This window comes from Phodopus roborovskii, unplaced genomic scaffold (genome assembly GCF_943737965.1).
Source record: "Phodopus roborovskii unplaced genomic scaffold, PHOROB, whole genome shotgun sequence".
In the NCBI taxonomy this organism is placed as follows: Eukaryota; Metazoa; Chordata; class Mammalia; order Rodentia; family Cricetidae; genus Phodopus; species Phodopus roborovskii.
This window is the reverse complement of record NW_026126598.1, coordinates 9,433,328-9,446,570: the sequence shown is the minus strand read 5'-3', so window position 1 is coordinate 9,446,570 and position 13,243 is coordinate 9,433,328. Positions and strand designations below refer to the sequence as shown.

Genomic DNA, 13,243 nt, shown 5'->3' with positions numbered 1-13,243 from the left:
TGAGGCAGGGTCTCTCAATCAAACTCCAAGCTCATCAATATGGCCATTCTCACGCCCATCCTCCACCAGGTTGCTGTGTCCCCACCTTCTAGGCTAGAATGACGTGCTGGAATGACGTGGGGCCACTTGGTATTTATGGTTCTGGAATCCAGACTCAGGTCTTTGGGCTTGTGTAGAGCAAGCACATAACCACTAAACCATCTAAACCATCTCCTGGCTTTTTTTTTTTTTTTTTTTTTTTTTTTTTTTTTTTAATCTTTGTGTATATGTGGGGTTTTTTATGTTGTTGTTGTTTTGTTTTTGTCTTGTGTGGTTTTGTGTGTGTGTGTGTGTGTGTTTTAAAGACAGGGTCTCTTGTAGCCCAGGCTGGCCTTGAACTCACTATATATTATATATAATCAGAGATCACCCCGGACTGCTTACCCTCTTGCTTTTACTTCCAAAGTGCTGTGATGACAGGCCTGGGCCATCACACCAAGTTCCTGTGGTGCTGGAAGTGGGTTTCATGTATGCACTGTACCCGTGGAACTATGTTCCGAGCCCGGTAAAGCCCCTTTCCGAAGAGGGAGGTCGTGCCATGAACAAAACAAAGTTAAAATGAGGGAGGTGAGGGCTGTGCTGGCTTTTTAAAAACTTGATATTACATGTTTTAAAATATTAAATTATGTGTCTGTTCTCTCTCTCTCTCTCTCTCTCTCTCTCTCTCTCTGTGTGTGTGTGTGTGTGTGTGTGTGTGTATTGTATGAGGGTATGTGCACATGAGTGCAGGTGTCCACGGACTGCAGCAGAGGGCATCAGATCCTCTGGAGCTGGAGTTTGGGGCAGTTGTGAGCCACACAGTGTGGGGGCTGGTAACCTAACTTGGCTGCTCTGCCAGGTCAGGAGGTGCCCTTAGCCACTGAGCCATCCCTCCAGCACCTTAAGTCAGATATGTATTTGTGTGTGCATGTTCTCTCTCTCTCTCTGTCTCTCTGTCTCTCTCTCTCTCTCCATGGAATGCTTACGGAGGGAGGACCAAAGAACAACTCAGATGGTTCACTTCTCCCCTCCACCATTTTAGTCCTGAGATCAAGTTTCAGTCAGTCTTGGCATCGAGTACCTTTACCCACTGGCCCTGTGCTGGCCTTTTGACAGAGCAGACAGGGAAGGTTTCCTCTCCAAAGCTCTGAGGAGCCCAGTAACCTGAGGCAAGAGATTATGGAAGCCTCATTCAGGTTGAGCATCCCTTCCCTCTGGTACCCCAGAGCTTTCTCCTTCCTTCATTACGCTCAGCTGGCCGAATTATAATGTCCTTTCTTCTTGTGTGTCCCTCCAATCCCTTGCTGGCCCTCATTTGTCCTCCCCTATGGCCTCCTTGTGACCACAGGGTTGGCCAATAGTAGTTGCTCATTAAACTGGAGTTTCTCCTGGCTGAGTCTTGGCAGGTAAGGGAAAGCCCATCGGGGTTGGGCAAATAGTTCACACTGTAAAGATCTTGCCTTGCAGAATGCAAGGTCCTGAGTTCAAGCCCCAAAACCTACGAAAAAAAAAGAAAAAAAAAAACCAGATTGGGGCTGGGCTGGGCCTCTGTTGGTCAAGCATGTAGGAAGCTGTGGATTTTATACGTAACATCACAGAAACAAGGCATGGTGGTACATGTCTAATCACAGCACTTTAGAGGTAGAGACAGAAAAAGATCAGAAGTTCAAGGTCATCCTTCCCTCCATAGCAAATTCCAGACTAGCTGAGGTTAGGAGACACTTAAAAAAAAGTAAGGCGAGGAGGTACACATGAGCTATAATCCCAGCGCTGTCCGCAGTACTTGGCAAGCCCAATGGGAGGTGTGTCTCAGAAAAGGTAAGGAAGGGGCTGGGGACGGCTCTGTGCTTCAGGCACTTGCTGCTTTTCAGAGCTCAGATCCCAGCACCCACAGCTATGTGTTTAACTCCAGGGATTTTACATCCTCTTCTGGCCTCTGCTGGCTCCTGCACACACGGTACATGCATGTGTGGACTGCATGCGTGACTGCGTGCGCACGTATACACACACACACACACACACACACACACACACACACGGAGGTTGGGGGATAACATGCTTGTCCTCTGTCCAAGACAAGGCAGGTCTCGAATCCTCTTTATGCCATCTGGGTCCCCACACCGAGCCCTACACCTGCTGTTGAACCAGACTCCCAGCTGTTTTCCTCCTTAGTTTAGCCTTAATCCTTTGCCTTGAAGCTCTACTTGGAACTTTTTTGAGACAGGGTCTCACTATGTAGTTCTGATTAGCCTGAAACTCAGTGTGTAGACCCAGCTGGCCTTAAATTGTTAGAAATCTACCTGCCTCCTGTGTTCTGAGATTAAAGATTAAACCACCCTTGGTTTAGTTTGAACTTGAAACCTGCAATAAAAACAACAACAAAATTCAAGACAGGTTCTCATGTAGCCCAGGCAGGCTAGCTTCAGACTCTGTGTATAGCTGGGAATGACCCGCAGCTTTTGATCATTCATCCTGCCCCCCCTGAAGTGCTGGGTCACCACACCCAGCCACTCAAAGTAAATTCTATTGTGCCTTTCTCATGAAGGGAGCCCCTGTCCAGGAAAGGACTAAATCATTTGTGTGAGGTTTAGTTTGTATCACCGACACCTGGCTGAGAATCTTATTAAATTACCTGGTCTAACCTTGACCTCTGTCAGTAGCTCAGGCTGGCTTCAGAAGTTCTCCTCCTTCAGCCTCCTGCTTCTGGAATGGCAGATGGGCACAACCAGATGTGGGCTACTGTGTGCAATGGTGAGGACCTGGGAGGCAGCATTAGGTCTAGGCTCCACCCTTGTGAGGGTGTGGGCCAAGAGAACCATCCATGTGCCAAATGTCTTGTTTTGGTTTTTGGTTTTGTGGGGTTTTCCTCCCTAAGACAGGGTTTCTCTGTGTAGCCCTGGCTGTCCTGGAACTCACTCCATAGACCAAGCAGGCCTTGAACTCAGAGATCCTCCTGCCTCTACCTGCTGAGTGCTGGGATCCAAGGCATACAACTCCACCGCCTGGCCTATGTGACAGATCTTAAGGGCACTCTCTACCCACACCATGTGTCCTGGCATAGATTGTCAGTACCAATAGACGTGGTGACCTCATGCTTAAAATCTTGGGGAAGATAAGACAGGTGGATTGCTGTAAATTGAGGGCTGGATTTCCCTGTTTGGTGAACTCAAGGCCAGCCAACGCTATGTAGTTTGACTCTGAAAAACAAAACAAAACAATACAAAAAACAAAAACAAAAAAACCCCAGAAAGGCCCTGGAAATGTGGTCTGGAAGGCTTGAACTCTAGCCTCAGCATCCCATAAATCAGGCATGGTGGTATACATCTGTAATCCTAGCACTCATGAGGTAGAGGCTGGAAGATCAAGGCTATCATATGCTATCAAGGGAATTTGAGGCCAGTCTGAGTTACATGAGAGCATCTCAAAAAATTAAAATAAAAATCAGAGCCCAACAGCACTCTGGATCTGGATATATATATATCTTACCTAGTTGTCTCTTGGGGAAACTGAGACACCAATTTAGGGAGGGGGGTTAGCCAAGGCTGGCCAGTGTGTTCCAAATCTGAGGATAGGGTGCTATGTTGGGGCATCCTATGTTCTCCCATCCTCCAGGCAGCCAAACTCTCCCTGCTTGTCTTTGTGGGGAATTTGAAAAGGGTTTGGTCCCTGTGAGGCAGGGGCAGCTGGAAGAACCAAGCAGGGGATGGCTAAAAGAGGAAAAATAAATCAAAGAAACTCGGCTGGGATCACAGGCTTGTGACCTGAATTATAGCAGCTGTTGAAGCAATTGGTTGGAGGACCTGTGACCCTTGGGAGAGGCAGGGGTCAGAAGAGATTATCCGAGGGTCCTGTGGGCTGGGACAGCTGAGGGTAGGGACAGCTGAGCTGGTAGCTTTTTTCTAAGAATAGCCACACTGGGTCCCCGAGACCCCGGCTAGAACCCCTTCTTGTGTTTTAAGCAGAATGACAGGTAAGGTGGGTTGGTCACCTCTAAGGGCCTTACAGAGTTATGCCCTATAACTGCGTAGGCCTGCCAAGACACTTTACAGAACTGTTTTGCATCCATTTATTATGGAAGGGACTGGTGGCATTCGTACCATGGTATACATCTGGAGGTCATTGGAGGTCAAAGGACAACTTATAGGAAAGTTCTTTCCAGCATGTGGGTTCCAGGGATTGAATTCAGGTCATCAGGCTTGGTGGCAACCTCTTTACCCACTGAGCCATCTCACCAATCCAACTTTTGCTTTGTTGTTTTGTTTGCTTTTTGAGGTCCTGAGGAGGGAACCCCAGCCTCATGCAAGTGCTCTAACCTGTCAGCCACACTCCCAACCCCTCCAGTATGTCCCTGAGAAATTCAAACATTGGCTACCCCTGGGTGGGAGCCAGAAGAATGAGAAAATACTCTTGAGTTACCCACTGTCCAGAAGGAATAATCCTCACACCTCAGATTCCCCATCAGATAACTGACGCCCTCCAGCTCTGGCTGGCAGTCCCCCAGTTCCCAGGCTAGCCCTAACTGCTGCCTCTTAACTCATCCACAGGGTCTCCCCTGCACAAGCAGGCATCGGGTCCCTCCTCGGCTGGAGCCACCAACGCCGTCTCTGAGAAGCCAGGTCCAAAGGCGGCTGAAGTGGGTGATGACTTCCTGGGGGACTTTGTGGTGGGCGAAAGGGTGTGGGTGAATGGTGTGAAGCCAGGCGTGGTGCAGTACCTGGGCGAAACACAGTTTGCACCAGGCCAGTGGGCCGGCGTGGTCTTGGACGACCCTGTAGGCAAGAATGATGGCGCTGTGGGTGGTGTCCGCTACTTTGAGTGCCCGGCTCTACAGGGCATCTTCACACGGCCCTCCAAGCTGACCCGCCAGCCCACAGCTGAGGGCTCAGGCAGTGATGCCCACTCGGTGGAATCTCTCACTGCCCAGAACTTGTCCTTACATTCTGGTACCGCCACGCCCCCGCTCACCAGCCGAGTCATCCCCCTGCGGGAGAGTGTTCTTAACAGCTCCGTGAAGACGGGCAATGAGTCTGGTTCCAACCTCTCCGACAGTGGTTCTGTGAAGCGTGGTGACAAGGACCTCCACCTGGGAGACCGTGTGCTGGTAAGTGTGGGTAGTTCCTGGCTGGACGAACCACCTCTCTGTCTTCTACCCCTCACCCCCTCGTGCATAAGCTGGACCCCAGAGGCCGAGCAGAGAAGGGACTCGAAGGGAACTTGAACAAGGTCCAGACTGAGGCCACATTCCGAATTGGTACCACATAGAACAGCAGTGGAGAAGACGTAGACCCTGGAGCCCGTTGCTGTGTGACCCTGGGCATATGTATAAACCTTTCTGAGTCTCAGTTCCCATCTGTGTCTGTAGGAGAGGAAAGATGGGTTTAAGCATGTGACTTGGGGAGGGTTCAGCTCCATTGCTTTGGGTCAGGAGGGAAACATCGTGGCTGAAGGCATGGCGGGAGAAAGCTGGTAACCTTGTGGTAGCTAGAAAGAGTGAGGGGAGGGAGGGGTGCAAGCCTGAGTGCACAGCTTAGGGAGACATCAGAACACCCAAAGTGACTACTTTGTCTGAGCAGGCCCCACCTCCAAACGGCCCATCCCGCTATGAACTCGTCGTCGGTTAACGTGGATGCCCTCATGATCAGTCGCTTCTCAGTAGTCCCCTAGCTGGGGACTGAGCCTTTAACACTTGAGCTTGTCTTGCGTGTGGGGGTAGGATGACGTTTACATCTAGTCCAGTTCTTACCTTGTTTTGTTTTTTCCAGACAGGGTTTCTCTGTGTAACAGTCCTGGCCATCCTGGAACTCACTCTGTACACCAGGCTGGCCTCGAACTCACAGAGATCTGCCTGCCTCTGCTTCCCAAGTGCTGGGATTAAAGGCGTGTGCCACCACCGCCCTGCTCTTCTTTTCTTTTAGACAGGGCCCTGCCATGTAGCCCTGGCTGACCTGGAACTTTCTCTGCAGACCAGGCTGGTCTTGCTCAGACACCAAGCCCAGCCATAATACTTTTTACAAAATGGGAATCTCTGCTGGGGCAGTAGCTCAGTTGGGCCAGTGCTTGTCTGCCAAGCACAGCTCCCAGGGGTTGATCCCCAGGACCCCATGAAACAACACACTGGCACACACCTGTCATCTCAGCACTTGGGAGCTGGAGGCAGGAGGATCAGAGTTTTAGGAGAACCTTAGGTTGAGACTGGAGGACAAGATGAGCACTTCTGTCCTGCAGACCAAGGACCTCAATTCTCTCCAGCACCCCCCTACTTCACCCTCCTGAGACTGGCAACCGATATGGCAGTCTCCATGGTAGAGACTTCCAGAACTTTCCGTGGGGAAGATGGTCAGTCATCTGAGAAATTGGAGAAGGCACTTCAGACAACCACTGAATATAGGGTCATGAATATTCATATCACTACAGATATTCTCTGGGAGACAAATATGTGTTCATGAATATTCATGTGTTCATGAATATTCATCAGGGCAAAAAGGCTCTGGGGGGAGTGAAAAATATGGTTACTGAAATAAGAAAATGCCCAGACGTGTTAGAAGATTAAGAGAAGTTAGGAGTGGTGAGGCATGTCTGTAACCCCAGCATTATAGGGAGAGAGGCAGGATGGATGATGACTCTGAGGCTTCAAAATGAGATTCAGTCCAACCTGGGCCTCAGAACAAGGTTCTGTCTGGACAACACACAAAGGGCTGGGGCCATACAGTTAGTGAACACTGTACAAGTACGAGGACCTAAATTTAACCCCCAGAACCTGCTTGTGGAGGTTCCTGCTTGTATCCCATATCCGGGCAGGTGATACAGGAGGCTCCCTGGGGCTTGCGGACTGGCAGCCGAGCTAAACCTGTCAGCTCCAGGTTCAGTGGGAGATCCTGTCTCACAGACTAAGGTGGAGGGTTATTAGGACGTACCTGATGTTGACCTCTGGTCTGAATGCACATACATACAAAGAGAAGATCACACACGCGCGCGCACACACACACACACACACACACACACACACACACACACACGGAACCCTGCCATTTTCAGTAAAATAAATGGAACTGGAGGTGATGTGAAATAAATAATAAAATAAATGGAGCTAAGGTCCAGTGAAAATAACACAAATACAAGGAAAAAGTTCTTGTTTTCCAAGCAGAGTAGATGACAGTCACTCAAAATAGCATATGTTCACTTTCTCTCATACACACACATGCTCAGCACTCACACACACATTTAGAATGATACCACTAGCTTGCTGTTTATCTTAGGATGGCCTTGAACTCCTGTTCCTCCTGCCTCCACCTCATGAGTGATGGGATTACAGGTGTGCACATCTAACAGAGCTGGAGTTGAATTCCAGAGCCTCCTGCCTGCTAGCGGAGCAATCTCCCAGCTGAACTGCATCCCCAGAGCTCTAATGTATTTATCACAAACAATGGAGGGGCCTTCAAAAACTACATATTAAAAAAAACCATGAATATGTCAGGGAGTAGAAACAGTAGTTCCCTGATGTGAACAGTGCACATTGCAGACATATGGACACTGCACACACGATCACATTGTACCCCATTTGTAAGTACAGCTATTGTCAGTTAAAAAAAAAATGAGGATTGCTGAAGTGCGGACTATTCTTATGTGTCAGTTAAAAATACATTAAAAGTTTAAAACAGAAGTTGCAGCAGAAGCCTGCTATTTAGAGAGATGGGCACGATTACGGAACCATTCCACTGAAAGAGGAAATGGTGTTTATTTTGAGAGGAGAAGCTTCTGGGCTTTGAAAGGTGGCCTGCAGCAAGCAGTTCTGATGGCCGTGTGAGACCATCAGAAAACCCAGATATTTACATTATGACTAAATTCAGTATGAAATAGCAATGAAAATGATTCTATAGTTGGGGTCACCACAAGGTGAGGAACTGTATTAAAGGGCTGCAGCATTAGGGAGGTTGGGAACCACTGGTACACTGGTTAGTGGTTTGGTTTGGTTTGGTTTTGTACTGGTTAGTTTTAACTGTCACAACCTAGAAGCAACTGAGTTGGGAGTCTCCAATGAGGAATTATGCGGGTCACACTGGCATATGCTCATGTCTGGAAAGGGAGTGGTCTTGATTGTGAAGTGATGTTGGAAGACCAAGCCCACTGTGGGTGGCACCATTCCCTAGGCAACAGATCCTGAACAGTATGAGAACAGAGAAAGCTAGCCGAGTGTAACAAGCAAGCAAAGGACTCCTGCATTTGCTCTTGTGGATATGATGTTTTAATTTCCTGCCTTGACTTCTCCACAGTTTTAGGCTATAACCTGGAATTGTGAGCTAAATAAATCCTTTCCTCCCCTCAGTTGCTTTCTGTCAGGGTGTTCAATCACAGCAACAGAAAGGAAATTAGAAGCCAGGTGGTGGTGTCACACCCCTTTAATCCCAACACTCAGGAGGCAGAGACTGGCAGATCTCGGTGGGTTTGAGGCCAGCCTGGTTTACAGGCTCCAAAACAATACAGAGAAACCCTGTCTCAAAAAACAAAACAAACAAAAATAGAGCTATATACTTTTTTTTTTTTTTAGCTTTATTTTAAGGTGTGTGTGTATATACATATGTACATGTCAGAGCACTGCTTGGAAATCAATTTTCTCTGTCTACTGAGGGTTCCAGGGATTGAACTCAGGTTATAAGTCTTGCAAGGCTTTTTGCCTGCTGAGTCATCTCACCAGCCCTACTTTTAATTTTCCTGTAGTGTTGGAATGGAACCTAGGGCCTCATGCATGCTAGATAAACTCTTTACCACTGAGCCACACCCCAGCCCCTCATTGGAGGATTCTAAGTGGGTACTGTACCACTGGTCCATGCCCCTAACCCCTTACTGGGGTATCCTAGGCAGGGACTTTACTACCCCATTCCTGAAAACTGCCTTTGTATTTTTACTGAGAGCATTTCCCAAGGCTGTAGCATCAAGTGGATGCTACGTACATACAGCATTTAATTAGCACAAAAGTTCTTTTGGTAGATGAAGATGCTGAGTTTCGAAGAGGTTCTGTAACTTGCCCAAGCTCATGCAACTTGCAGCAGAATTTGAGTTCAGATTTTTGTGTCGCTCCAAGCCTGTGTCCTTCCACGTGACTGCTGGAACCTGTGTTCCTCCCAGCTGTCCGTGGGTACCTCCTCTTTCTCATCTGCCCTTTGCCAGGCTCAACCTGTGTCCCCTGCATCCTCTGGACCTGCCTCTCTCCATGTGCCAACAGGTTGGTGGGACGAAGACCGGCGTGGTACGGTATGTTGGGGAGACGGACTTTGCCAAAGGCGAGTGGTGTGGCGTGGAGCTGGATGAGCCCCTTGGGAAGAACGATGGGGCCGTGGCAGGCACCAGGTACGATGGGCTCTCCTGATGATTGTCAGAAGGGCTGAGGGTAGGGTGGCAGAGGAATCATGGCCACGGTGTCCTGCCTCTTATATTCTCCCCTCCTCCTTTTTTGAAACAGTACTGTGCAGCGTAGGCTTCTGATTCACTATGTAGCAGAGGCTGGCCTTGAACCCATACCCTATGGCACCTCTCCTCCAGGGTTTTCCTTCTCTCTGCAAGGGGCCCCTGGGGATAGAGAGCTGGTTTGGGAGGTAGGCCAACTGAAGATGCAGCTGGGATATCCTAGTAGTTTTTGTAGGATCTTGGAGTATACAGTCCCGGAGGTCCCTTCTTAATGTTGCTGCTTCTACTGTGTGATGGACAGCAGGTTTCTTAACCTGCTCATAGCTGTAAATTCTTGGCAGTCCCATCCTCCTAATCCCCTCCCTCCACCTCTCAAGTGCTGGGATTGCAGGTGTGCACCACCGTGTCTGACTCCTGCACCTGGAGGACTCTCACCTTGGGATGTGGCTGGCAGGGCCTGAAGAGACACCTGTATCTTTGGGGCCCTGGTATGGAGTAGGAAGCTGGGGAGACCCCTAGTAATGATGGTATCACCATTGCTCTGTCATGCTCCCCAGGTACTTCCAGTGCCCACCCAAGTTCGGTCTCTTTGCGCCCATCCACAAGGTCATTCGAATTGGCTTCCCGTCTACCAGTCCAGCCAAGGCCAAGAAGACCAAACGTATGGCTATGGGTGTCTCAGCCTTGACCCATAGCCCCAGCAGTTCTTCTATCAGCTCTGTCAGCTCTGTGGCCTCTTCTGTTGGTGGCCGGCCCAGCCGTAGTGGCCTGGTAAGGGTAGGATTGGGGAGTTGGAGAACTCTGATGTTAAGGGTGAAGGTAGGGTCAAGTGTCCTATTCTATCCCCAGCTTGCTCTGATTCCCTTAGTTGGGGTCGGGGGTGTGGGAATGCGCTCTCTTCATAAGAAAAATTGACCCATTTATATGCTTTGTTGTTGTGTTGGTCACATTCCCTGAGTAAACAGTGCTGGGTAGATACAGGCTAGGAGTTCCAAAAGACTGTCTCAGGGACCCTAGGTGATGAGAGAAGAGGAGGCCACTCAGGGTTTGGGCAGAAGGACTTCAATATAGCTTGGTCTAGAATTGGAGCTGGCCAAGGTGAGGTACCCGTGTTGGAAGCTGACTCTCAGACATCGTGTTGAGTCAGCAGCAAGTGAGTTTAGGGCATCTTAGGTCTCTGGCAGAGAAGCACATTCTGTGTTTGTTACGTGAGGCCAGTGAGAGTAAGCTGGGCTACACCATCACCAGTATGTTGAATCCTGCCCACGCCCACTCTCTCCAGCTCACAGAGACCTCTTCACGTTACGCCCGGAAGATCTCGGGCACGACAGCTCTGCAGGAGGCGTTGAAAGAGAAACAGCAGCATATTGAGCAGCTGCTGGCTGAGCGTGACTTGGAGAGGGCAGAAGTAGCTAAGGCCACCAGCCATATCTGTGAGGTGGAGAAGGAGATCGCCCTGCTGAAGGCACAGCATGAACAGGTGGGTGGCTGACAGGCTCCAGGGTGTGCGGAACACCTTTTCCCAAAGGGCTGCAGAAGCTACAGGTGGTCATTCAAGCTGGAAGCCTAGAGCACACTGTGCAACCTAGAGCCAGCTCAACAGTGTGGAAAGTGTCTCTCCTAGTGAGCTCGATTGGTTTGGGCCTCTTAGCAGGCAGCTTGTCTTGTCTGAGAGCTTCCCCACACCCCCACACTTGTATAAGCTTAAGGGGAAGGGCCGTGGTGAGTTTCGTCAGTTTCAGGGACTTCCTGAAGCTATTGAGTTGTTTTATTTCCTGAGTTTTCACAAACTTCTCTACAAGATGGACTGTTTGACTTCCCTTTAGAGCATCCTGCATTTTAACAGACTTCCCTCCAAGTTAGGATTCCCTCAAGGGACCCATCTTGGAGGGAGGCCCACAACTACTTCTCAGCCTTTTGGCCATGATCAGGCGCAGCACCGGCTTTTAAACCTGTGCTTCCTGCTTTTAGTTTTCCAGCGCCAGCGTTTTCTAGGTCAGAGGAGACTGACTTTTCTGGTTTTGTCATCGTTTTAGACAGTCTCCCTTTGTAGCCCAGGCTGGCTTGGAGCTCACCCTGTTACCCAGAGTAGCCTCAAACTTTGCATTCCTGCCTCCTCCTCTCAAGTGCTGGGATTACAGGTGTGAACCAGCGTTCCTGGCCCAGTTTTTCTCTCTCTGTTTTGTTTTTGTTTTTCAAGACAGGATTTCTCTAACTGTACTGGAATTCGATCTGTAGACCAAGTTGGCCTTGAACTCAGAGATCCACCTGCCTTTGCCTCCTGATTGATGGGATTAAAGGCGTGCACCACCACTGGCTGACCAATTTTTCTCTTTTTCTAAAAACTTTTGTTTGTTTTGTGAGAGAGGACTGACTATGTGTGCCATGTGTGCATGTGAAGATCAGAGGACATTCTCTCCGTCCATCATGTAGACACCATGGATCGAACTCTGGTCATCAGGCTTGGTGCCTGTACCACTGGGCCATTTCCGCCCCCCCCCCACAACTTCAGTGATAGTTGAGGTAGTGGGGCTGAGGTGTAAATAGCTTAGTGTGTATAGCTTAGTGTGTAAATAGCTTAGTGTGTATAGTGTGTTAGCTTGTCTCGTGTGTATAGGCCTTAGGTTCAATCCTCAGCATATCACACACACACACACACACACACACACACACACACGAATTGCCATTTATTAAAATTAACCATGCTGTGTCTAGATTCATAACTGAGATGCTTATCTCTGGGGTAGGACTGCTCACGTTTCAGATATTGCTTTGTGTGGCACACACATCTGTGGGGTGTATTTCAGAGAGTCCCCTAAGCCTAGGGTTTATTGTTACCTACTCTGTCCTTTTTTCCCCCGGTGTTTGTATGAATATATGTTTGAAATACTAGAGAGCCAGCCTTAGGGTTTATACATGCTAGGTTATGTTCCACCTCGGAGCCAAATTTCCCAGCCTTCTGCTTACTGTATAGCACAGGTTAGCCAAACTCAAGCTCTTCCCCTCCCCAAGTACCGCGATTACAGGGCTGGCCGCCACACCATACGACGCTTGTCTGTCATCTGAGGTCCTATTCTGGGCCCCTATGCCTATTTGTGAGCTACCTTGTCCTTCCCCGGGTGCTGGCGGCAGAGCGGGGGCTTGGATTAATATAGTCACATCAGGGTTGAGATGGAGTTAAGTTGTAGAGTACTTGCTAGAGTCCCCAGTGAGGGATTGGGGGTGTGGCTTAGCATTAGAGCATTTGCCTAGCATAGCATATACAAGGCTCAGTATCAAAACAAAACAAACAGAAATAACTATCATAAAGTCAACCTCATATATATGCTCAGAGGGGCCTAGCATGCACACACACACACACACACACACACACACACACACACCATGGGGCATCTGCTTCTTTACCCTGCTGGGTCTCCTCTCTTCCTGTCCGGTTCACTATCCCTGCCTGGCTGGGGCCAGCAGGGAACAAGGGCCTCTTCTCCTACACCTGCCCTGCATCTGTACTGTCCCCACAAGAAGGCTGGAATTGACTTGACCGTGTCTGGGCCTTGCTCTGGGCCAGTATGTTGCAGAAGCTGAGGAGAAGCTGCAGCGGGCACGGTTGCTGGTGGAGAACGTGAGGAAAGAGAAAGTGGACCTGTCCAATCAGCTGGAGGAGGAGAGGAGGTATGTGTCGGGCACCTGCTAGGCCAGAGTGTGTCATTTCAGAGCCCAATCAAGGAGAGGCGGGGAGGGAGAGAAGAGGGGAGAGTTGCGAATGGCAGCATAGACCTGTCTGTAATCCTAGCACTTGGAAGCTGAAGTAGGTGGATCAGTAGTT

General features: G+C 49.4%; 1 protein-coding gene across 2 annotated transcripts in view; it reads left to right on the top strand.

Annotated features, from left to right (window-relative positions):
- The window catches only part of Clip2 (CAP-Gly domain containing linker protein 2), a 59,038-nt gene that overhangs the window by 20,705 nt on the left and 25,090 nt on the right, over nucleotides 1-13,243 (top strand). For both annotated transcript variants that reach the window (XM_051204846.1, XM_051204845.1), the window contains exons 3-7: nucleotides 4,563-5,119; nucleotides 9,239-9,363; nucleotides 9,978-10,191; nucleotides 10,703-10,900; nucleotides 12,986-13,089. In XM_051204846.1, coding sequence (XP_051060803.1) covers nucleotides 4,563-5,119; nucleotides 9,239-9,363; nucleotides 9,978-10,191; nucleotides 10,703-10,900; nucleotides 12,986-13,089 — 1,198 coding nt within the window. The remainder of the gene's footprint in view (nucleotides 1-4,562; nucleotides 5,120-9,238; nucleotides 9,364-9,977; nucleotides 10,192-10,702; nucleotides 10,901-12,985; nucleotides 13,090-13,243) is intronic.